The 25,992-nt window shown below is 43.3% G+C and overlaps 1 protein-coding gene across 1 annotated transcript in view; it reads left to right on the top strand.

Annotated features, from left to right (window-relative positions):
- LOC142366512 (fibroblast growth factor receptor-like 1) overlaps positions 1–25,662 on the top strand; it is a 32,446-nt gene extending 6,784 nt beyond the window's left edge. Inside the window, exons 3-7 of the mRNA XM_075448417.1 lie at positions 13,206–13,478; positions 21,833–21,901; positions 22,303–22,587; positions 23,275–23,628; positions 24,160–25,662. Of these exons, the coding sequence (XP_075304532.1) occupies positions 13,206–13,478; positions 21,833–21,901; positions 22,303–22,587; positions 23,275–23,628; positions 24,160–24,596 (1,418 nt within the window). The 3' untranslated portion in view covers positions 24,597–25,662. The remainder of the gene's footprint in view (positions 1–13,205; positions 13,479–21,832; positions 21,902–22,302; positions 22,588–23,274; positions 23,629–24,159) is intronic.
- Positions 25,663–25,992: the final 330 nt, after the last annotated feature.

Here is a 25,992-nt window from a genome sequence, read left to right as displayed (position 1 = left end):
CGGCGCCTCACTTTCACAGGATTATGAAAGTTTTTCTGTTACATTCTTCTCACCCTTGGCAGACCCTGTCATATGCAAACACATGCACACGTCCCCCCCACCCACCCCACCAACCTCCCCGCTCTGCAGTTAAAAGGTTGATTGAAAGTTGTGGTGGTGGCAACAGTGATGGCTGGCTGGGCTTGAAGAAAGCCGAGCCAAGGGACGTCTGGGATAACGAGCTCTGAATGAGGCCTCCGCTGCCTTCAACACACACCCCCAGACCCTCCTTCCAGTTTCTATCTTTTCCCTGCAACCCCCTCTCTTCTTTTAGTTCACCTCGGATGAGCCTCTGTGAGACCCCACATGGCTTTGTGGCTTTTTATTTCCACTTTGTTTTTCTATTAGAATTCTTTTGAGTGACATCGGGCAGTCTGTGTGCATCGCCCCCATTGACTGAGGTTTAAAGGAGTCTGGTGTGAGCGACTGCTTGTCACATTATGTCAGAATAGGAGTTTCTATTCCTCTTGTGCCCTTTTCCAGCAGCCGCAGTCTCTCCCAGGATTGGAGGTGGAGGCGAGGAGGCTGAGAGGCCATTATTTTATCTGCTTTCTTTTTTTTTGTTTTAGAGGAGCCATATCCTCTGTAATGAATGGAAAAATATGTCCCCACTTTGACATGAAGAGTGGAACGGGAGGAAAAATAATTTCAGGAGCAAAGAGTATAATCTGTCATATTTTATAGCACGGCTACTGCTATCCCAGACAGGAATTCTGCACCATGCAGTGAAACTGATTTGATTTCCTCATGCAAAGGGATGTGAATTTGGACCTTGGATCAGGCCCCTGGCTGGATGTACTTGGACTTTCAGGCCTGGCAGATGGGTGTGCTGCTAAATTCATACAGTTATTTAGCATCTTGATGGACAGTCAACAGAACAACCTGTTCTTTTGGTTTGTCTTTAGCAATACGTGTGAAGTGGCATAGTTAGGGAATTAGTTTGTCAATCTGTCCTGATAGAAAAATCTGGTCAGCTTTTTGGTTTTAACTGCCATGAAATTTTGTATGTTGATGGATAGAAGAGAATGGGATGTATGGGTGTGACATTTGCTACAGTTATTAGACTGCAAAGGTTTGTGTAGCACCAAACCTGATGCACATCATGCTGGAGATTACACACAAAGGGGTGAGGCTAAACAAAGTCCCCACAGTCCCAAATTGTTTAGCTTTCCTTTAGCTGCTACCACATTTTGTACAGATAGCCTATTTATTGTATTTTGTTGATTCCCTGGATATTGCTGTGTGGCCACAATATGAGGGGCGTTTTTTCACTTAAAAATAAAAAAAAACTATTGACCAGGTTGGCATGGATACTTGCTGACATTCATGCTCCACCGAAGATGAATTGCAGAAACATTCATCGCTTGATCCCGTGTCATCATCGAGCCAAAGTTCAGAGTCCAAATCTTTTTGGCTCACTACCAAAAATTTGCAAAACTAATCAAATTCCAACTGTACTCTCGTGTTCAGCTGAAATAAGACGATAAAAACATTAAATCTACTTATCGGTATTATCACTGTGACCATGTCAGCATTTCAGCATTAACAGAATGAGATTAGTTTCTCCATGATTACTCATTGATCGTCGGTCGGCTCAACAGTCCTGAGCAGCACCAGTTCCCTTCAGCTCTGTTCCCGTTTTCATTTGTATTTAATCATGGGTGATAACGATTAAAAAACTTGTCAATATGTTCGGCCATTTACAAAAATAAAAAGACTCTACTATTGAAACTGATTTTATCAGGACTTTAAGTAAAGATGTATAGTTTTGCTTTTCTCTCTGTTTTTACTGTACAGTCATTGAATTGTAGGAAGTATGGGACTCTTTTCTGTAACAGAAGTCCTTCCATTAGGACTTCAGCTCTGGCCATCAGCCGGCTGTTTCTGTGCTGGCCGCCTGATGAAAGGACTGTATAGCTCTGTGTGGACAGTTGTTTAACAAAGAGAGAGACAGACAGACTGGCAGACAGAGATGGATAGAGGGCCATGACCTTTGTATAGCCCAGTAGTAAGGTGGACTGGGAAAGCACTGAACAAATTGTCTCTGTGAAAGGGCGAGTACCACATCATAATGACAGGCTCAACAGCTCCATGATGACAGATTGATTTCAGACAATATTCCTGGATTGTCAAGAGGCCCCATTGCTGTCAGTGAGAGCTTTGCCAGTTCCTCCACCCCCTCTGCCCATCTCGCCTTGCCTCTCCCCTCTGTCTCGTCTCACCCGCCTTCTCTTTTGCTCACCCTCTCCTCGCCTACCCTCTCCCACCCTCCCGCCACTGTCTGAATTGCTCCATTCTGCCCAAACACTCCTGCGACATCACAGTCTGTCATTGGTCCCCTCCTGAAAAGACCTTGTTGACAAAGGCGCTGGTGTGAAACGCTTCCTAGTGCCATGTAGATGACCTGTACACTGGCGTAGAGTTCCTGGAGATGAAGTAACGAGGGACACCTCAGTCGGTGCAAGCTTCAGCTGTCATCATTATCATAATCGCACAGATGTGACTACATCACACACGGAGACACACGCCGGTGACAGCATGTCTGGCTCAAAACACTCTTGTTTACAGCTGCTGTCGCTCAGTCACTGTACACAACGAGCCAAATGCAGGTTGCTGACACTTTTCTCTCACTGTGGAATGCAACAAGGTTGATGAAGGAAGTAGGAGGGGCATGCAGGGAGTGGCAGGATGCACCATGTTGACTGACAGAAGCTGCGAAGCAACTAAACAGGAGTCTTTTTTTGTAAGGAGATGCTGAAACAAGGCATTGTTTTTCCAGTGTGCATGTTCTGGTGCAGTGGTTATTGGGTTTATTTGGATTTTAGCCAGAGCAGACCATCGTAAGATGCATGGGGATGGGGGCTCGGTGCTTTTTGATAGAATAAAATGGGTATGTGATTCGTAATTTTTTTTTGGATGCTTATTGTTTGATTGATACAGTTTTGAATCATACATTTCAGCTGAGCAGGATGTGAACAATAACATGCTTCCTCCTTCTTACACCAACTTAAGTTATCTTCTGACCACGTAAATCTATATTCGGGACTGGTGGATTGCCTCTTCTTGATGTGGGAAAGCACTTTGAGAGCGTGTAAAGTCATGGGGTTTAATCTTTTGTTGTCTGTGGCAGTAGGACTATAATGACAAGCAGATAAATGAGCCTTTCGTTCCTCCAAACTTTCATGTCTTTTTGCGTGTGAAACATAACAAGAGACAATACACCAGCGGTCCTATTCATCACCAAGAGGGCGGTAAGTTTCCAAACATATTAGGCAGACTGTAACAAACAGGTGCTCGTTGGAGCCCTGCTTTGTAAAGGAAAGACAGCAGCGGAGGTCTGTTTGAGTGTGTCATGTGGCTGAAGCCGAGCCCAGGCCAGGGAGTGGGGTGTGAGATTGTTGAGATTCCTGGTTTCTGCCGCCTGGGCCCACCTAACCCCCGCCCCACCACCACCACACACACACACACACACACTCCTCGATGCAGCCCTACTCTCTGTATGAGCTGTGTGTTAAAGGAGGCCTCTCTGCCATCTTAGCCTTTGCTCCCCGCCACTCTCTAAGTCAACCCTCCTCTCCTTAACCCTCGCCCTGCTTCTCTTTCTGTGGCCTGGTTTCATTCCTCTCCCCTCTGCTGCCGTCTCACTCTGTTTGGCCTTTCTCTTTCTTCAGAGTCCCTCCTGCTGCCTCTTTGCTGATAAGTGGCCCTAAGCACACTCTCAGCCCCTGTGTGTCCACCAGGCCTCAGCTTAATGGAGTGAGATAAAGCGGCTAGAGTGCCACTAACTGGGTGCTCCTTATGACAGGGCAAGTGTATTATAGAGTCACCTTTGCACAAGGACAAAAACCTGTTTAATTTTCTTATAATATTTGAGAGAAAACAAAATTGTCAATTCAACAGTATATTGATTGATATTCTTTTGCTAGATGATGTCTTTATAGCAAGTAAACAGTTACTTGTTAAAATTGTGTTATTATTATTATTGTCATCTGTGATTATTATTATTTTTTTTAAGAACTGAGCAAAGTGAAACATCTTTGTCATATTTTGGCTCTTTCGTGGTTTTCTTTCAAAGTGAACTTCTCACTTACCAGAAAGTGATAAATTCAGGAATAAAGGATAAAGTTGGCCTGATAGTGAAGCTTTCAAAATGCCAGTAAATCCCATGAAAAGACCTAGACTAGCAATGTGTCAGCCCTACCTGTTATTTTGCACCAAACCCTGCTTTAAGTGTACATTTTTAAATTGAAACTAAACCACATGTATTTGATCTTTGGAAAGGGCTAAAACAACAGGGCACTGTAGCGTTTGGAAATGAAATTAAAACGGGCCCGGACTGTGCCTTTGTCCTGGACTACTTTCAGTTGTGTATAAATGTACTTTAGATATGGTGCTTGTTGACCACTCTTTCTTATCCTCTCAACCCCAAACCGACCAAGGCAGATGGCTGCCCTTCCTGAACCTGGTTCTGGTGGAGGGTTCTTCCTGTCTAAAGGGAGTTTTCCGCTGCACTGCTGCCTCATGCATCCTCAGGACGGGGGATTGAATCAAGGAAAACTTTGGGTTCCCTTACTCCTCTTCAATTATCCTGGAAGAGTCAGAGAAACTCTTTTGCAAGAGCATCCAAGACAGGCAGCAGTAGCATCTAAAGGGGCTGCAAACAGGATTACAGACAAAGATCATGTAGAACTATTTAATAGTGTGATAAAGCTTTAAAAAGATTATTCAAAGTTTGTCAGTAGACATTGTTGTGGAAATGTGTGAGATCATGGTCAACTCAGAGAAACGCAGCGAGGATCAGTTGCACACTGCAACTTTTAACCCAGGTACTAATAGCTCAGCACTTTCTTGAGATTACTGTTTCCTAAATCATAGATATTGATCAGCACGATCCCTCCTCCTCCAGATTAGTGCTTTTGATATGAATATGACTAGACTAGCTGACGCTACCACAAATTATCTTGCTACACAAAGAATAAAAGCCGTTTCTGGCCTCTAAAAGATCTACTTGACCCCTTCACGACCCCTGTAGTAATATGAAAATTAGTCTTCAATGCACATCACAGCTAAGATGGGAACAAAATGGATCAGTCAAAACCAATACAGCCAGTTGTCTCTGCCTCCAAGTCAGTTAAAGCTACTTTAAATTCATTTAGTAAGACATGCTCCCACAGATTTAGGTAATTTTCTAACTAAGTCCAAGCAGAGGGAGCAACACACTTGAGTGCGCTTGGTCATTAGAGACAGATGTTTGGACAGATTAGTTTACAGCCCAGTACAAAAATGTTTTCCTAATTCATGATGAACGATGACAAGGGATGAATTTTAATATAACTCTTCTGTTTAAATTGTAGGGGTCTGTTGTGTCATTTCTCAGCCAGATCCACTTCACTTCACACTCTAGGAGTAGATGGGTTTCTTAATAACCATCATTACGTAAATGCGATGATGATTGGCTGTGTGGGCGGATGCCCTGCTCACGCGGTCTCACTGCACACACTGGCGACTAAACACACACAAGACAGCGACAATGGCAACGAGCCAGGGAAGTTCAAAGGTAGCGTTCTCTAACTGGAAGTACCGGCACTACTTCTCACTCGTGGAGATTAAAGGCAAGGATGTGTATGTAACATGCACGCTATGCCCAGGGAAAAAAAACTTTATCCACGTCTGCCTCAAGTAACTCAAATCTAATGAAGCACCTTCCATCAACCCATGCGAATATGAAGCACTTGTTGCTTCTGCAGCTGCTATCCCAACCCCAAGCCCAAATGCAGCTAGCGTGAGCCCCAGCGAAGGAGACGGAGCCACTCGAAAACAAACAACACTCGATTTTTCGGGTCAGAAACAGGTGACCACCATCACCATTTTATATTCAATATTTATGTTTTTATTTCTATGCATCATATGGCAGGCTGCAATCTATTGAGTTCAAATAAATACCGAATGTTCTAAATTACTGTATATAGTGTTTTTATTCTTCAATCAGTTAATATAAACATATTTGATATTAAAGATGTTATAGAACGTAACAGCGGTATAGCACATAAAAAACAACGCAAAAGTTACTTTGCTGAGTAACTAATTAATTTTACAATGTGGTAACTGAGTTACTAACTCAATTACTTTTTGGGAGCAGTAACTAGTAACTGTAACTAATTACTTTTTAAAAGTAACTTGACCAACACTGGTTATTTCTGCTCTCTTTATGAGCAGCTGTTAGTGTCATCAGGCTTGATGAGAGAATCTGTTCACTATTAAGCTACTTTATAACCTGCCACATTTAACAGAAATTCCGCCTGCTGTAAGCCTAATGTGCAAGACACGAGTGACGGGTAGCCTAACCTGGGACAGTGGCTGGCACTGATTACAGCGTTAGCTTGGACTGCACCGATTACATTAACTTTTTATGAATTTTTACAAATTTTCAAATGAGTAATTGCATTGAGAAGCCCGGTGCTTCTACAGAGAATGCATAAAAATCCTTAGATTCATTTAATCATGTTCTCTGTGTTGTTACAAGAGATAAAGTTTTATGACACGGGGTCAGAGTTTTTGCATTTTGAGACACAAAGTGGGCACTGTAGAGACTTCACTGCCTGTAGCACTTGAAGGAGTGCGCTAGCACTCAGTCCAACCTTTTACTGGAATATTCCTCTGCTCATGGTAAAGGGATGCGATCCCTTTGGAATATCTGACAATTTTATTCCATTTTTTTTGGCAGTTGGTACTGTTTACTACCTTGTCATCGCTGCTTAGAAGTTTCACTGCAAAATAAACTGAGATGGGCAGTGCTTTCTGTCCCCTATGTGCACAGAAAACCATGTATATGGCAACAGCTAAAAGGCAAACTCAAGTCTCTAAAAGTCTTCCACAAACCAATGGGCGATGTCAAAGTGGCTATGTCCATCTTTTAGACACAATAGATAGTGAGTCATCTTGACTGTTCTAAGAGAAATGGCCCTGATTACGCAGTTAACACACTGGAAAACCGGGCCATGAACTCTTCCATCGCAGCTCTTATTCACAAAGTTATTCCAGAAAAGGGCAACCCCCAAAAAACACGACCTGAAAGGCTTCTATTAATTCAGCTTCAGTACTTTCCGTGAGGACCCAATACTTTTCCATACTTCCACAAGTCTGGAAAAGTACAGAGCCCTTATGAAAAACTCCTTAACCTGATGTGAAAGAGGCCTTTCACATCTTTACACATCTTGTCTTGTGATCAGTTTGGTTTGAAATAACTGGCACACTATTCTATCTAATAAAAGTGTATAAATCTTTTATTATGTTAGCAGAGGTATTCTTTTGTTAGAAGTTGTGGAAATGTGCAGAGAAATAACAATCCAGTTTACTGGCAAATACACAAATAATGACAGATTTATTTTAGTTAAAAAAAAAAATCCTACTTTCACAGTATGTATGCAGGACAGTAGTAAAGAGTCTAAAGCACACACCCACACAGGCTCTCTCCAACAGAGGCAGCAGGGGCCAGGAGAAGGCAGTCAGGTTTAATGAAATATAGCAGCTTAGAGTTCAAAGACTCCACAGTAGGGCCTGTTAAGGGTAGCCCGCGTGATGGAGACGTTTCCAGGATCTTTATGACGTGGAGTCATTTCTCTCCCTTTCTTTCCTGTTCTTTTGATGAAAAGGCAGCAGGAGTCCTTGGCGGAGGAAGCAGACGCAAGTTTCACTTTAAACAGGCAGTGAAGTTATTCCAGTGATTCTTCTTTAATCAGATAGATTTGAGGGGAGCATCTTATTCCCTTTTCTTTTCTTTTATTCCACCCTCTCCTGCTGTTTCTCTAGTCCCTCATGTCACCCAATAGCTTCTCCCGTACCATTCCCACCACCAAAGCAGGCGCTATTCAGCCCACATCTGATGGTGCCGAAGAAAGAGCCATTGTCCTGACTGGTCTTACCCCACTCTTATCTATTGATTGGAAAGCCGAGAGGGGAAAATAACAGGTATTGATTACCACACAGGGTGAATTTGCAGGGCAAGATGTCTGGAAGGGTAAGAAAAGACGGCATTCTTCATCTTCTGCTGCCCCACTGCTGTCAGAACAGCCTCTCCTGCCACTCCATGTATCCCATCCCCTTTGAGCCTGTCACTCTTCCCCCTCCCCGTCTTCACCTCGCCTCCTTTCTTGAATTGCCAGAGTGGCTTTTTCGCCTCGCTCTCACTGCTTTATGCAGATTTTTATCTTTGCTTGTGAAATGTATAGCCAAGCGCAGCAGCAGCCCCTGAACGGGCCTTTCACACACTCCCCGAGCTGCTGTGTCTGCCTCACCTTTCACTTTCACCCAACCCCTCCTGTCTCGACTGGAACTGTCAACCTGGGTTTGGTTTTCAAGCTTTCATGTATTTTTGCTGCATTTTTTTCCCTCCTCTCTCTCTTGCTCCTTGAGCCCGACTTACTTTTTCTCCCCCATTCTTCTTTAGTGCTCCTGAGATTTTAAGAAATGCATCATAGGATATTTCCCTTGAAGCAATGGCCCCATTAAACTGCATCCTCTCTCTTGTTAGAGGTACATCTGCTCTTGTACGGTCTGCTGAGCTAACACAGCGCTGCTGAGTAGGAGGAAGCATTCTCCAGCTTCTATCTGTCTCTGTGCCTCTTACCCTTTATGTAAATACTGCATGTAGAAGACACATTTGCTCAGATCAGTGTTTATCTTAGTAATGAATCACTGTGATCTGGCACTGTGCAAAAGCTTTTTGATGCATCAGAAATCCTTGCAGTTGGAGATTAGGCTACAATAAGAAGATGTTTGAATAACTATATCCTGCACCAGGCGTACCATGTTGCGTGCATTATCCAGTTGTTCTCATTGTGGTTGGTTAAGTTCCAGGTGTTCTCTGTTTGAGCGGCTGTCGGCAGCCCATAGTCAGCCTTTTATTGAGATGTTTGCAGGGACTAGAAAGACCAAATCCCTTTGTGTAGACAGAGAAATGCATGTACACAAGATTACAAATCCACAGGTGTTTTGTAAAAGAGAAAATAAACAAGGTGAGAGGTGCCAGAACATCTGAACATTGCTCAAATCTGGCAGCCTTTGTAGTTCCTTTAAAAAAATTTTCTCTGTGGTCTTCTTTCTCTTTGATTGGCCTCCTGACATTTTCTAACACCCCCCCCCCCCCCCCCCCCCACAGATGCCTGCATGACGGATCAACTGCTCATTAACCCTCTCACAAGGTTTCATGAAAATGGCCATATATAGTCTGAATCACAAGAATGCCCCCTTTTGAATGTGCCTCTTTCTCTTAAAATAATCCATCACCAAATTGACCAAAGAAAAACAGAGCTAATTCTGTGAGTCGCCAGTCCTCCTCCTCTTCTTCCTGCACTATGAAAGATTCCTTTCACACATGGAGTTCGGCTATAATAAGGAGCGCTTTACCAGTGCTGCAACACGGGAAAGCCCGTATGGTCATGTGTATCATTTTCCATTTGCAGAGCAGCTAACAATTCTGAAAACTTGAGCAAAACCTCCAGTTTGTCATGAATGGGTGAGATTTCTTTTAGCACAACAACCAGTGGAGAGCTTCATAAGGATAAACAGCAGAGCTCCAGGACATTTACCTTCAGTGTGGTGTCATGAAAACTTGCGCATAAGATATCTTGAGCTGTGCGTCTTGTAGTCAAGCATAAGGCAACAATTTCTCTCGTCTCACCACTGGATTCTTTTACAAAGGCCCTCTTGTCTGCTTTCAAAGCTTTCAAATCCAAGGTTAAAAGAACCTGTCCTTGAGAGGCAGGAGGTGGAGGAGGAAAGGAGCATCCCCGCTGAAGAAGGGATGGAGGTCATGCACACAGCACAAATACTTATTAAGTTATTCAGACGATTTGTCCTTGATTTCTGCTCTTCTTCGTGCCTTGTTTTTTCAAAGGGACTTCAAAAGCTTTTTAGGAGCGGAGATGGAGGGAGGAAATCATTTGTAGCACATTCCTTTTGCTTGAAGCGGCAGCCAAAGCATTTTAGTATATTAAGCCAAAAAGGCTCAGGAGCCACTTGAATCATCAGAACTGGGCCAAGTTCAAGATCTCATAGACGTTTATCACAATTATGGAGGCGCAGCAGTTGATTTATTTGTTTTTTCCCTTCAAGTCACAATGAGGCGATTGATACCACCAATATATCTCCACAGTGTGGAGCTGCATAGCGTAGCTTGTCCACAGTCTGGAAATGGGGAAATGATCTGGGTTCATGTATTTCAAACAAACAAACAACCATAATACTTCTTGCAAAACTGCAAGTCTTTCTAATTCCTTTTTACAACGTTTTCCACACAGATATCAGTTGTATTGTTTAAATGAATCAAAATCCACATACCAGTACTCTGAATTTTGTAACAGATACTTAATATTTAGTTTCTTAACGATATGCCCTGGTTTTATAAGAGGTTATGTGGCGTAGAGGGTTTGTTATTATACCAGAGCTAGCTTGCCATTTCACCCTGGTTCCAGTTTTTCTGTGAACTTAAACTAACCCCCTCGGTTGTTTTGGCAAGAAAGAACAAACTTGGATGAATTGCTTCAGTTGGCAACAAGCAAATTAATTAAATTTATCCAAAAGGCCAGTTTTTACAGTGTCATTTTGAAGCTGATTAAATCGCCCAAAAGTACACTAGCATCGCCAAACCAAGAAACTGAATGAGATTCATGTGAAATGTATTTTAGTTTAACTATAGATCAAAACTATTTTCAGTGTACTTTGTGTGCACACAAGAGGAGTATTGTGATGTCAAACTAAACCTCCTCTGGGAGGTTGGTGCAGGTTTGCACTAAGTGTTAAGTGCTCCACAAACAACATTACAGAAATCTGTACAGTGTACTCCTATATGTTTTCGTAAATAGGAGGGAAAAAAAAGCATTCAGATGTTCCCTTGCCTCCTTTTTTTTATTTTCTTCAGTATATTTGATCTCTCTGGAAACGTTTCCAGCTTTGACAGAAGAAATGCCTGTGCAGGTTCAACGTGTTTTGACAGTGTCCTTTAGCTAAACCTTTGACATGAATCAGGCCTTGTTTTTGTAAATCAGCCCTCTCCATTAAACCGGAGGAAACACACGGCTGAGTGGTTTGCAGAACCATAAGTCAGAGGAGATAACTGAAAGCCTATTTGTTCAAGAACTGTATTTATGTTTTCACAAGGCAGTTCAGAGGGTGAAACCAGTCCATATGAGGTCCCACAGCACCGAGTCAGTGCTGTGACCTGTTCGTGGTCCTAAATCAGAGCCTGCAGAGGACACTGAGCGCCTCTGTTATGGTACCCTGGTAGTAGTGGAGTGAGATATGGGCCAACTTGCAACAGCCAGAAAAACTGTGGTTATGTTTTCTCCACAGACATAGACAATGACACTTCCAATTTCCTGTGCACGCTGTGGACCAGGAAAGGCCATCCCCAGAGAGGAAGGAAAACCCTGTTTGTGTGTGTGTGTGTGTGTGTGTGTGTGTATGTTCATGCATGACTGAATAAGACATAGTTACAAGAAGGAATTAGGGTTTCTTTGGTTTTATGCTGACATAAATCATTTTTTCCATCTGATTTTTATGGCACAGCATATCCAGCACGGAGATTTTTCGGAAATGTGAGTGAGACTAGCTCTTTAAGCATCAGAAGTCACTGGTATGGCAGTGGAGATGTTTTACCTGCAGCTGAGCTACATCAGTGAGATGGATGAAACAGCCAGATGGAGTTACCTGTGTCAGCTCCCTCCACTTCAGCACCACCAGTATAATGAACTTCTTGTTTACCATAAGTGTGAAATGCACCAAAGGAATGTGACTGTGTGTGTGAGTTTGAGCATGTGAGTGTGTGTATATGTTGGGAGAGGCCGTGTGTGCTTACCCTCCCCATTGTTTTTACTGCTACCAGGCCAGCCATTTGTTCTGAGGCACAGACTGCGCTTTGTGTACTTTTGTGGGCTGATGCAGCTATATGGTTTGGTTGAATTTCCTCCCCCCTCTTTCACTCCTTCAAGCTCCTGTTTCTTTTCTGTGTCTAGTTTGCTCAGTAATTCAGGGTTTTGTTTAGTTTTCAGTGGTGGCGGGAGGGGGTTAGTTGAAGGCTTGGTGCTGCGCAAGCAGCGGCGCAGGCCTCCTAACACCATCACAGGGTGTTTCGGCCCGCTTCACTACACTGGATCTGAGGGAGCAGACCTGAGCCAATTAAGAGCAGGGAGAACAGGCCGCTGTCCGTCTCGCTGCAAACCCCCCCCCCATCCCTTTGATCTCTTGCACGCTACGCAAAACCACAGCCAGAACGCTTTACCCTCACTGTGCATGCAGTAAGCGACAGGACTCGCCCAATTATTACAATCTGGCCTCAGGATTTCTGGATAATCAACAAAAAAAGATGACAAATGACTTCCATCTCATTTAATCTGCCCACTGTTTCAGGGTTGGAGCTATCATGAAAAAGGATACAGATCTTCTGTTCTGAGATACGTCTGTTGGCTGAACTGCATACTTTTATTTGCTCTCATGTTGTTTGAAACTATTTTTGTCATTTTTAATTGCCAAAGTGAGTTTCCATACCTTTGGGAGATGTTGGACCAACACGTTGGAGTGCTACCCCGCCAACATGAAAAACCCAAATGAGTCAAAATCCTTTGGGAAAATGTGTTCCACGCCTCCTGTAGAGTTGCAGAATCAATACCACGGCCAATGGAAGTGGTTTGGGTGACTCGTTGTTCCCCGAAAGATTCTTCTTTCATATATAGATTTTTTTTTTTTAACATTTTCAATACAGTAGAGAAGTTGACACTTAATTTGTTTTTGTTTTTTTTAAATTGTTAAAAAAATTTTTTACAATTTCTTCCAATTGTTTAACTTTTCCAAATATTTTTTTTACTTCAGATATCAGGAAAACCACTCATTGGCCAAACTTTGGAAGAGTTATACATAGAGTGATCCAAGGAGACATTAGATTGTTCGAAAGGTTTATCGATTCAGAAGGCTTTGTTTCACTGGATGATGTATCATTGTCGGTTTCTTCATGACAGATCAGATCTTTAATGTTTTAAACCAGCAAAATGCTAAAAGATTTGCAGTATCATCAAAATAGTTTGGTTGGCCACAGTCATCCGCATCTATCCTAATGATGTACTTACAAAAACTGGGTTCAGAAAATATAAAGCCTCTAATTATTGTGTTTTCAGGACCTCCACGAGTGTCTGAGAAAGTTTCCCACAGGCAGATGGCCCGGATAGGCAGTGACATCAAGCTGCTGTGCCCCGTTGAAGGAGACCCCCCACCCCTCATCATGTGGACCAAAGACGGGCGCAACATCCACAGCGGCTGGATACGCTTCCGCATCCTCCGCATGGGCTTGAAAATCAAAGAAGTGGAGGTAGATGACACGGGGACCTACATCTGCAAAGCAATCAACGGCTTTGGAAGCGTTAACATCAACTACACTCTCATCGTCATTGGTGAGCGCAGACAGAGTTCAGTTTGTGTAACCTGCTCCTCTACAGGTCCCGGAGATGACCTCAGTGATTCTTGGAAAATGTGTCATTCTTGTTAAAAATGTAAGCTGGATTCTGCATCTATAAAACATGAAGTCACCTGTGTGCTAACTAAAACCAGAAACTATGGCAGTGATTCAGTCCCTGATTTGTATGGTCAGATCGCGTCATCTTCCGCTGTTGCATTTCGACTCCAGCTATGGAAGACTTCCCTGCAGTCAAAAATCCCACCGCGGTTCTCTCAAAAGACAGCATCACTCACAGAGGTCAAGGTCTAGAACGAGTAGATTTTTAGAGGTTTAGTGGCTGATCCACTCATCTTTTGTATGTGTTACAGATCTCGCATTTCTCCGCCCAAAGTCAACAGCGGACCGGGATATTGTTTCATAGTACTTCATCCTCTGTGACTCAGTTGGATCTCTATCTCTTCCTTTTCCTCAGGCTACTCTCCGTGGAAGCAGGAGGTCTGCAGCTCCACAATAAGAAACACATTTAGTGTAAAAGTGCCGGTTTGTCCTCAGACTCTCACACAGCTCTTGAATCGGGCCTGTAGGATTAAGCTCAGTATGACCAAAGTGTGTTACTCTTTTGTGAATGTGCATACAGTGCATTTCCTCTGCACTGGGGCAGAGCATGATGAATGAGCGGAGTGGAGCGTGAAGGCTGTGTTTAGTCTAATTACTCTAAGATGCCTAATTTGGGCCAAAGTCTGCACTCTATCTCGCAGGAGGAGTTACAGCTTGGTCTTGTGACAGCCGTTCGTCTTCAGAGGAAGAGCCATAATCAGGCAAAGATGGGAAAAACACAAAAAATAGCCCTTGTTTGAATGGGGGACTCTGAAGATTATTTTAAGGTCTCCCTCAATATATAGTTTCTAGAGTTCAAAGAGAGGGTGTCGGCTGATTGTGTTAAAATGAAGGGGTGAATATCTTGGCACAAAGCCGCCTGTATCCTGTAAATCAAAGTCAGACGAGGCTCTTTGTGTGTGTGTGTGTGTGTACACTGCACTTAAAGGCCAATCTAAGGTTTGGACCTTTTTATAGTGGAGTTATTCAAAGTCTGTCTGTCTGTCCACATGGTTACAGAAGACCTATTAAGCCAAATTTCATGACACTTGATGGAAAACGGGAGCAAAGTAAAAGATAAAATCATTGAATTTTCGTGTGTGATCTGAATCGCTTTCATAACAACTGCAAGACAGGGTATTGGTATTGGCAGTGAAAGCGAGTCTTCCGCCAGCTTTACTGATGAGCGGGCACACGTCTCCTTAGATTTTTTCCTCCGCAGAGAATAAGTATCGATTCATCCAAGTGGGCAGCTCCACTGAAGCTGGTGTGAATGGAGTAGAAATGATCCCAAAAACAGACTTGTGTTGATAAATTTGATCTTAATGTCAATTTAAATAGTTTTATTGGAAGAAAATGATTCAGCATTTTGTGATTCCAGAATTTAAATTTATTCAAGAGGTTTTCAGTGACAGCTGGTGAAAGCTGGTGAAAGCTGGTGGCGGCGTGGCGTAGAGACCATTAACATATTTTCTGGGCTTCATCTTAGATTTTTCCATGCTTTCAAGAAACTGTTTAAGAGATGCTGTTTTTGGAGTGGAGTATGACTGCTCTTTTGTTGCATTATACCTGGGCAAAATCCCAAACAAGCTCATGGCTCAGAAAGAGTAGCTCTTTAGAGTACTTTTTGTTTTGAGTAAGACGGTCATCACACAGAAATGGCTCCTGCCAAAACCCCACACAAATGACTGTAATGTGGCAGACGGGTAGGTAAAGGTAGACTAAAATTAAGCTGTATGAGGGCTTTGTAGTTGCCTGGAATATCCAGTTTATCCTGAGGTCAAACTTCTTGGAGTTTTCGTTCAAACTCTGGTTGTTTTGTCATGTGACTCCTGATGACTTCAAATTATTTCTCAAGTGCATCCGTTTATCTGCATCTGGAGGAAGGCCTTCAGAGATGCCTTATTTATTGTCAGGAAAACATGAACTGGTGCAGCAATTTATTGAAATGTCCAAACATTGATGAAACTATAGTATGTAAACCTTTAATGTCTGCACAGAGAAAAGTGCATAGGAACAATTTTTCTTTCATTGGGGCAATAATAAACAATGCTTTTCTCACAAATGGTAGAGGTGACGCTTTATGATTTAAAAAAAATAAAAATAAATGGATGCACAATACATACTTTCTTTTAGCATTACATACCTAAACCAAATGTTAGAGAGTTTAGGTTGGCTAAATTCCACAAATGATAAGATAGAGGTTCCCTGAAAAATTTGCTCTGCCAAAGTGTAGAACAAGACATAAAAGGGTCAAGACAAAAACAGAGTTTGTACGATTCTAATAAGCTTGAAAGTCAATATTTGGTTTGAGCACCTTTTTATCCTCCAACACAGCCTGAACCCTCTTAGACAAGCTTTCTGTCATTTCTTTAAGTAGTCTTCAGGAGTAGTTCTCCAGGCTTCTTGAAGGACATCCCAAAGCTCTTCTTTGGATGTTGGCTCCCTGTTTTTGCGTTCTCTGTCCAGATGATCCCACACTGCTTCAATAATGTTGATGTCCGGGCTCTGGGGAGGATTCATCCCTCCATAAGACCTGCTGCCACTGATTTTTAGTCCAGTTCGTGTGTCATTTGGCACAGCTCAGCCTTTTCTCCCCGTTTCCCTTCCTTAGCCTCTTCAAATCTTCCAGTCTCTTCAGTTTTTTCTGGACACATTGCACATCGTGCTGAGATATGCCAAGTTCTGAATTGCTCTTTAAAAAATAACATTGTTTGTACAAAAATACTATTTCCTGTCTGTCAAACTGTGTTATCGTTGGTATTTTTTTTGTCATGGTTGCAACTAAAGAAATGAGAACAAATTCTGTGTCTTAGCTACTTCCTGCTAATAACCAAGTGCCTAAAGATGCAGTTTGAAATGGACTTCTTGTGAAGTTGTCTGTTGGGCATTAGATTAGATTTAGGTGCCTTTTTTTTTAAGTTTGAATGATCCATTGGTCAGTGTTAAAGGGGAACTCCGGGGCATTTGAAGCGTGTTTCCATTGCTAGGGGTTGTCAAATAGTGATAGTAGGACACAGAGAGGTGCGTATCTGCGCTCCCTGTGTGGAGATCGCTCTGTCCGCACAGCATGTCATGCGAGGCTAATACGTGGTGGCTAAGGGGCAAGCGCTAACCCTTCCACGTAAAACAACAACTTGCACACTGCAGAAACGTCACACCACTTTATAACCCATCCGACAATAAAGTCACAAGCCTTACCATCAAAACCATATGCATGGTTCTCACATTACTGGCATGGGGACGTTACAAAACAACTTTATAAACAGCATGTAACTCACCGGCTGGTTGTAGGCTCGCGCATGTGAAAGCCCAAAAGAGTCGATGGAGAATAATCCCATATACAAAACAATTATATTCTCTAGAAAAACTGCGTTCAAGTATTTAAAACATTACAACAATACATGCCCAGTAATATTCTTGTAATGTTTTAAATACTTGAACACAGTTTTTCTAGAGAATATAATTGTTTTGTATATGGGATTATTCTCCATCGACTCTTTTGGGCTTTCACATGCGCGAGCCTACAACCAGCCGGTGAGTTACATGCTGTTTATAAAGTTGTTTTGTAACGTCCCCATGCCAGTAATGTGAGAACCATGCATATGGTTTTGATGGTAAGGCTTGTGACTTTATTGTCGGATGGGTTATAAAGTGGTGTGACGTTTCTGCAGTGTGCAAGTTGTTGTTTTACGTGGAAGGGTTAGCGCTTGCCCCTAGCCACCACGTATTAGCCTCGCATGACATGCTGTGCGGACAGAGCGATCTCCACACAGGGAGTGCAGATACGCACCTCTCTGTGTCCTACTATCACTATTTGACAACCCCTAGCAATGGAAACACGCTTCAAATGCCCCGGAGTTCCCCTTTAAGTGAATTAAGACACGCATACAAAAAAAAGTAAGTAAATAAACAAAAAACCCACATTCCTGAAAATGGTCAGGTACAAGGACTGGACTGAAAATGAGAGAAAAAAGCAGCCAATGTCCAAAGAAAAACTTAAAGACCGTCAAAAAGCCTGGAGAACAATTGCTCAAGACTACTTTAAAACATTATGAGAAGGTCTGGCTCCTGGGAAGCAAAGATATGAAAATTAGGGTTGGCTCAGGACTTTTGCACACTGCTGTTGGTGCTGCCATTATGGAGCCTAGCCGAGATTATGTTTGGCCAAGCTGTTCCGGGGGCAAATCTAAACCTCTTTGCTACCATTTTCCACCATTGATGAGTGCATTTCTGCATTAAGTAATCACAGGAAATATAAATGCAGCCAAAATACAAAGTGTGTAATAGGTAAGGATGTTTACTTAGTAAAAAGCAAGTGCTGAAAATTTCCATTTGAAGTCTTAGCACTGAAAGAAACTGCGGATATGTTGGAATCAAAGTGGCAAAAGAAGTTGAGAATCAGATTAAATTTAAGCACTGCAGATGTTTAAAATGTCAGTAAAAGTGCTGGTGATAAATCAACTTGTAAGTGTTTGTTAAAGTCAAAAAATGGCACCACTAAAGTTTGAAGTTGGGCTTCAGTTTTTCCCTTTCCCGGCACAACTAAAGCTACGTACAGTAAGTTGGGTAACCCAGTGATAATATTACTCTCAATACAACAACTTGACAAAGTATAATTACCCATGTTTGCAAGCTGGGATAGAGCTCGAAACAAAAACCTCTCAAACGTATGAGACAACGTTTTTTTCCTAATGAATATTTATCTCTACAATAGAATCGGAGCTGATCATTTTGGTGTGCGCACACGAGCGACACACAATTAGCCAATTAATCTCTGTGATAGATAACAGCCCCTGCAGTGTGTTTATGTGACAGATCATTTGTGCAGTTTGAGTTCTGCTGGAGTGTGACTGAGCGAGAGGGGAGAGTTCAACAAAAACAGTTTAAACTGCTCTGATGAAGATGGCGAAGTCTGCCAGGTGATTAGTTTAACCTGAAATGCGTGCGTTGTTCCACTCCCACTCTTGGATTTTTGTGAAGACAAAATACCACTGGACCTTTTTAATCGTAAGTCTTTCTTGGAAACATTTCCAAGAAGAGATTTTTATCAGGAGTGTTTTTCGCCCTTTATGGAGTTGCATAGAGGCTTTCTGGGCTGACCCTTAATCCTGATCAATCCAACTGTAGGCGCTCAGCGATCATTCTGCATCTCACAAAGAACACTCGCTCCTCTATTTCTGCTCTCTTGTCTGTCATCCCATTAGGCGCTGGCAGGCTTTCGCCACACCGTTTGTTTTTATAGGTAATTGTTCCAACAGTGGTCCATTTCATTCAGATTAGGGGGCCTCATAGTCAAAATACTCCCAGGATTGAAGTCGGCCTCATACAGCCAAATAGTCTGCAATTATCATGAGCAACACTTTCCATCAATGTAGAATCAGCTTATTAACTTAGTTGCATAATGTTAAGCTGCTGTGGGTGCCATTATGTTGCTTGAAAAGATCAGAGGAAAGTTTATTTGTTTGAAATTCTGTAAATGAGGGGTGAAGGGCTCCAAGCACAGCTCGACGCACAGAATCCGTCATGTCAGTTTGTTATTTTTTCTGGATCACAGAGTGAAAAAGTTCAAGAAGCAATTGCAGTCAGTTATAGGACCGGTCAGGGTGGAGGGGTCAACTGATCCTGGCAGCTGTTCAAGTTCAAGGTCCAACGTGAAGTCAAAAACTTTTGAATCATGTCTTGGAGGCTTACAAAGATGTCAAGTAGAAAAAAAAAGATGAAGCGGCAGGGAGGAGTGAGACTGGAAGTGAAAGAATGAGGAGTTCTTTAGGCTAATGTAAGGAGGAGGGGAGGGGTTCCACTGCGGCTGCAGAGATATCCCTCGTCCCATCTGCCAGCGGACAGCCTGTCCTCCCAAGAGCTATCTGAAGAATCTGGTCAGTGAGTGGAACATGGCGCCTCCTCAATCCCTCCAGCTGGCTGTTTGGGCCCTGTTTGGGGTGGTCTCCTGACAACTGGCCCCGTCAACTCCCAGCACCCCCTCCAGGAGGGGCCGATGCATGCACGAATCCCTCCGTCCGCGGCTGCTCAGGCCGCAGCAGCTTTCATATTAGCATTAGTACGGATTGTCTTATTAACATTTACAGAACTGGATTTAATGTAAATGTCTGCACGGGTAACATATTACAGGGCTTGTAGCGCAAATTATTTCTACATGAAGATGCTGGCTCCCGTGGCACATATTTAATTTTGCTCCTCTCTGGAGATGATGTCAGGCCAACTGTTGGATAAACTGCCCCCGTGTCTGGCTGACCACGTGTTTTAGCTGTTTGGAGACTTCCAGAGTGTGATGCAAGGCCACTGCGCATAACTTTCACTGGACAATATAATGTCCCCAACAACATCTGGAGCTCATTGTGACCCCAAACCATTGGGCTTTTTCCTGTGATTCAGCTGGCACGGGAGGCCAGCAGAAAGTGTGTGTGTGTGTGTGTGTGTGTGTGTGTGTGTGTGTGTGTGTGTGTGTGTGTGGAGTGACCTGTTTCCTGTGGCTGGATTTGTGAATGAAGTGGGCGGGGTTGGCGTCGGACTGCAAACACTGTAGCTAGACCATGAATGGATTCAAGTCGTATGGAAAAAGGTTGATTGTGTTTAACAAAGAGTGCTTGGTTGCATAAACATGCATCTGAATCACGATTCCGTTAACTTCATTTCTTTTTCCATGAAAACTTTGATTTTATACAGCAGGTAGTGTTTAAGAATGTGTCATTTGATAACTATTTCCACAACAAGTTTGAGCGTTTAAATTTCCACTACACAAGAGCCGCCTTCTATTGCAGACCTCTCAAGCGCTCCTCGTTTATTGATTAGTCAGTTTTCTTCCAAAAATAACGATCATATGGCAGCAATGAGATGTCCTACTGCAGTTATGTGAGTCAACATTGTCTCAAGACAATAGTGGCAAGGGATAGCTTCAACAACTCAAACGTATAAAGGGTGCCATTGTTCCCAAGAATCGCCAAAAAGCAGAGAGGAAATAGATTCAAGGAAAAAAAAATTTAGAAAGAAAACCCCAGCAGTGTGGGACCATGTTCTGTTTGGATTGGGAGGTTCAGGAACCGGCAGGAATGTGGAGAGTCCAAGTGAGCAACAGAGAAATATTTCTTCCAGTGGAGGCTGTTTTTTTTTTTTTTTTAAGGAATGGGTTATTATAGTTGGCCAGTTAAACCCCTTCAAATAGCCATGACATCATGGCTGGGCTCGGTGCTGCAGGGGACAAACAAAGGAGGGTTTGTACCCAGAGAACCCAAGAGAGCGTTGAGGGTTTCGGGGGGACTCAGAGGGAGGCAGAGAGAGGGGGTTAGAAGTCACATCTGGTCTCTTTACCTGACCCAATCAAACCCTGAGAGGGAATCAAGTGTGCCAAACTGCCTTTTTGAAAAATCCACCGTGAGCCTGTACTACATGCAGAAAGTAACAACTACCTGTTTTTTAAAGCCTGCTTTTAACTAGAAGTGCAAAGACTTAATTAATCTGCAGCTTTTATGGTAATTAAATCATTGCTTTGAATTATTTTTCTTTCCGAATGCTACACCATGTTCTTGATTCTACTTTTTTTAAATGTGAAGTGTTTATTAGCAATGCTCACTGTCAAACCTGATGTGACGGGACGCCTCAAGTAGCATCATATAAATTCACTGAAGAAGAGTCTCCTTTATAATCATCTGCTTTAATGCCTCTGTCCGCGCAGATAGGCAGATATCCGTAAGGAACCCGATCTGCTCTGTTAATTCGTCCCTGCTAAACTTGAAAAGTCGCTACGCATCCCAAACTGTCGATTTGGTTTCACTCATTATATTTTCTCTAAGCCCCGACTTAGCTCGGCTGCATGATGTCAGCCAATGACATAAACTCCACAGCTGTCTTCTGGAACCCGGCTTATAAAAAACGATCGTATTACATCCAAATGCTGCAGACTGTGATCTTAGCATGCAACCCTCGCAGGAGAGACCGTCGGTAAAACGCTAAATTTACTCCAACAGAGTCTAGACCACTTTTCTGGGCCGGTTTAGTGTTGGGCTTTAAATGCTGTGATGGTAAGGCTGTCAGATATTTAAACAGGATTCCAATAATGAGAGAAAATATGAAATGACAGAAGACTCCTACCAGTTTATAGATGTGCATTATGAAACCTTCATTAAAGCTCATGTAAGGCTTCAGATACACGGTATTTAACTGCCACCGTGAGTTTGCACCACACCGTTTCATATGTCCACCAGTTGACTGACTTTTGTCCTGCTGTGTTTACAGATGACTCAAGTGCTGATAAAACTGGACCAGCTCACGGAGCTGAGGCTGAGCCATGCTGTGAAAAACTTGGTAAGAACTCCGTTGGCATGCTGTCAGTGATGCTGTGGCAAAGGAAAAGGTCACATTAGTGGTTTTGCGTGTTTTAGCATGCTGTTAGTAGCAGAAATGCTTCTGTTTTGTATGCCAGACAAATTCAGCTGTTGGTTCCCTTAAATCTCTTTCTGATATGTGTTTACATTGTTAGTTTTGCAGTTAACTTCAGGTTTATTTCAAAAGCCTGCACTGAATAAATATCATTAGACTCGAGGTTTTATCGGTCTGCACTTAGATTTTGAGACAAACTTGAAATTTACGCAAATTTTAATCTGAACATGTAAAATTTCACTTGAAAATAGTCAGCAGAAGCGTTGTAAAAATCAATGTTTTACCCTCTGAAAACTAGATCAATTTCTGTGATTTTTTTCCCAAAGTGCGTCCTCGCTTCACCCAGCCTGCAAAGATGAGGAAGAGGGTGATAGCTCGTCCCGTGGGCAGCTCAGTGCGGCTCAAATGCACAGCCAGCGGAAACCCTCGACCGGACATCTTGTGGCTGAAGGACGACAGGCCTCTGACGGAGCAAGAGGTCGGGGAGGGTCGTCAGAAGAAGTGGACTCTGAGTCTGAGGAACTTGATGCCAGAGCACAGTGGCAGATACACCTGCAGGGTGTCTAATCGGGCAGGGGAGATCAACGCCACGTACAAAGTTGAGGTCATACGTGAGTATCTTGAAGGAGACTGAGGCTGAGCTGCAATCCTACCAAACACCTGGATATATTGGTCCTTACAGATGAGGTCAGGGAATTAATTGAAGTGATTACTGCTGTTTGTTTGGATCATATTAGTGGTGCAATGTACATAGCTGCAGGAGATTAAATGAGGCTAATCACTGCAATAGTGGGTCGGACTCCGACCAAAGCAAAACTGTAACTTTTGAAAAATCTCCTCTCTGATCTACCTCCTCCTGAAGTCTGATTGCGATCAGCAGGTTTCGCTGCTTGGATGAATGTGCTTGAGTAATCATGTACATGAGAAGCATCTTGACGAAACAAGCCTGAGAGTAAAGGTTTGTGAGGGGTGTTTGTGAAAGGGGGGCCAGGCTGTTCAGCTCAGAGACCATCCATCCAATCTGGATCCGATTAAAGCCCAGCTGTCTGCCAGACCCCCCCCCCCCCCCCCCCCCCGCCCCTCTTGAGAAATGTGTGCTGTACAACCAGGAGCAAAGAAAGAGAGGAAACTAATCACACATACTTCTTGTGTTACATGTGGTATTCCTCCCTTTCTGTCAATTACAACTTCTGAGCCTGAGGCCAGTGTGGACAACTAAGAGCTCTTCTGTCTGCAGAGTGGCTGTCATGTCAGAGGACGTCTGTGTCTTGACAGTTTTCCTTGCTGTGTTTGTGCAGAGAGGACAAACTCCAAGCCTGTTCTCACGGGGACTCATCCGGTCAATACGACGGTGGAGTACGGAGGGACCACATCCTTCCAGTGCAAAGTGAGGAGTGACGTTAAGCCGGTCATTCAGTGGCTCAAGCGCGTGGAGTCTAATGAAGAGAGCCGCTATAACTCCACCATCGAGGTGGGAGACCACAGATTTGTTGTGCTGCCCACGGGGGACGTGTGGTCTAGGCCCGATGGCTCCTACCTCAACAAGCTGCTCATTACCCGCGCCAAGGAGGAGGACGCCGGCATGTACATCTGCTTGGGCGCCAACACTATGGGCTACAGCTTCCGCAGTGCCTTCCTCACCGTGCGGCCAGGTGAGGCTTGAGGAATGTCTGTCGACTGAGAACACACATTTAACATGACAAAGTATTTCAGAAAACGGAAGAGCATTTCACAAAACCTACTAACAAATAGTACACACATATCGCTGGGTTTTATGTAAAGCTGTTCTGTCTCGCACCTCAGGGCCAGCGCAGGCAAAAGCACCTTGAAGACAGATGACAAGAAAACAAGGCCTACATGTCTTGCTGTGTCACCTGTTTTGTGTTGGTTTTGATGTGGTCTGAGCTTGTTTGATTTGGTAGCAGATTAAAAACAAACAAACAGTGGAGTCAATTACCTTCAAACTTTTTTCCACCACCCTCCTCATCAGCGACGAAGGAAGTTACCCAAACATGCACTGAACTTGATAAACGAATGCCTCGGAAATGATTTATTAATGAGTTGATAAAACGTTACTATAAAAACAACCATTTTGGGACTTCAGTGCCCACTTCTTTTTTAGTATAGCAGAAGAGTTGTCGGCGTTTCACGATCTTTCCTTTTTTTGCCCCACTCTTTTGCAGACACGAAACCCCCCGTCACGGCCATGTTCCCGGCTGTCTCCAGCTCCCTCCCCTGGCCCGTCATCATCGGCATTCCTGCTGGAATAGTGTTCATCTTTGGCACGGTGCTGCTGTGGTTCTGCCAGAGCCGGAAACGCTGCCCTCCTCCCAGCGCTCCCGCTGCCCAGGTACTGCAGAGCTCCCACCGGCTGCCGTATCGAGAGCGGGACCGAGGCTGCGCGGCCCCGTCGTCCAGCTCCTCCAGTCCAGACAAAGACTGCACGGGCTCCATGAACTATGAGGAGTACTTAGCCCAGCAGCAGCTGCTCCTCAGCCAGGGAGGACCAACAGTTCCCCCTAAAATCTACCCCAAAATCTACACTGACATTCACACACACACTCACTCCCATGTGGACGGGAAAGTACATCAACACCAGCACATTCATTTCCAGTGTTAGCCTCAGTGCCAAATATTCCCCACGGTGTCCCACGTGGACGTTGAGCTGTGGACTTGAGAGCAGCTCCTGACAGACACTCGCCTGTCATCACTCTTCAAGAACTATTGCTGGGAAAGCGTGCAGGTGCAGATAGACAGTGGCCAGTGTGTTATTACATAAAAAAATGTTCATATATGGTGCTTTTTCTTTTCTTTTCTTTAAACCGTTGGAATCTCACACCACTAAAACCCATTCATCCTTGTTGTGCACTTAATACAAAAAGGACAGGGACATTTTTACAGAGTGTGAGTTAAACCGCAGCTATTCGGTCCAGCTGAAAGGTCGCCCTCAGCGGCTGGATGGAGGTTCGGTTCACACAATCAGCTGTCGGAGCGTCGGAGCGCTCTGCTTGGAGATGCACATGAAAATGGTACTCAAGATTCACAAAAGGGCTGTTTTTTGTTTTTTTTTGCTCCTACTCAGGTCGTCATTGTGTTTGTTAAAGATGTTGTGCTCGGAATGCTGACCACTATTCTTTGTTACCTTTCTTCATCCCTCACTTTTGTTCCCCGTTTAAAAGTAATATAGAATAAACTGGTAGCTTTTTATGGCATGCAAACCTTGCCAAAGACTGCAAGGGATGAACGGATTGCATTTCCATTTTTCATGTTAACTGCATTGGTCTTTAGTATCATCTTTAACTGAATTTTTTTTATAGTTTCCCATTACTAGTCAGTAGCATGTTGAATAAACCAGCAGAGAATGAGTCTTTTTGACCACCACCTTGTCCAATGCAGTTTATTAAGCTGTTGTCAGAATATTTAATTTATTTTCCTAAAAAAAAAAAAAAAATGTATCAAAGGTTTATTTTTCAGAGTAAGGCATTTAACATATCTTTGTAATGTTATTAAAGTATACTGTTGTGTATTGTACATGTTGAAGACTTTGTTCACCCGTATAACACATATGTCATGCCAATATGTAGGTATTTCTATTTGTAATATTTGACAATCTATGTATTCTGTTAAAAAAAAAAAAATCTTAAGTTTAGAGGTTTGATAGTTTTAATAAATGACCTGAAACTTGACTCCCACGCATCGTGAGAATTTGCTCTAACTTGAGCGTTTTGCACCCACGTATGTCTCAAAGACTTCATTCTGTTCCTGTTAATGAACACGAGAGATGATAACTCCAGTGGTGGGTACTCGTAATTAAACAATGGAGTCGGGCCCCAAACACAGGTTCACTTTCTTCTTTTTGAGCATGTTGAAGTGTCTGAGGGTGACACAGAGGGCAGCCAGCAGAGGGACACAAGTGGCTGGGGATGAAAGACTGCATAGATACTATACAGTCTCACGGTCGCTTTATGGATGAGTGATGTCCCCTGCAAGACTACACCGAATGACCAGCGTCTTTT

The sequence above is a fragment of the Odontesthes bonariensis genome, chromosome 17 (assembly GCF_027942865.1).
Source record: "Odontesthes bonariensis isolate fOdoBon6 chromosome 17, fOdoBon6.hap1, whole genome shotgun sequence".
Lineage (NCBI taxonomy): Eukaryota > Metazoa > Chordata > Actinopteri > Atheriniformes > Atherinopsidae > Odontesthes > Odontesthes bonariensis.
Note: the sequence above shows the minus strand (reverse complement) of the source record. Positions and strands in the feature narration are given on the sequence as shown.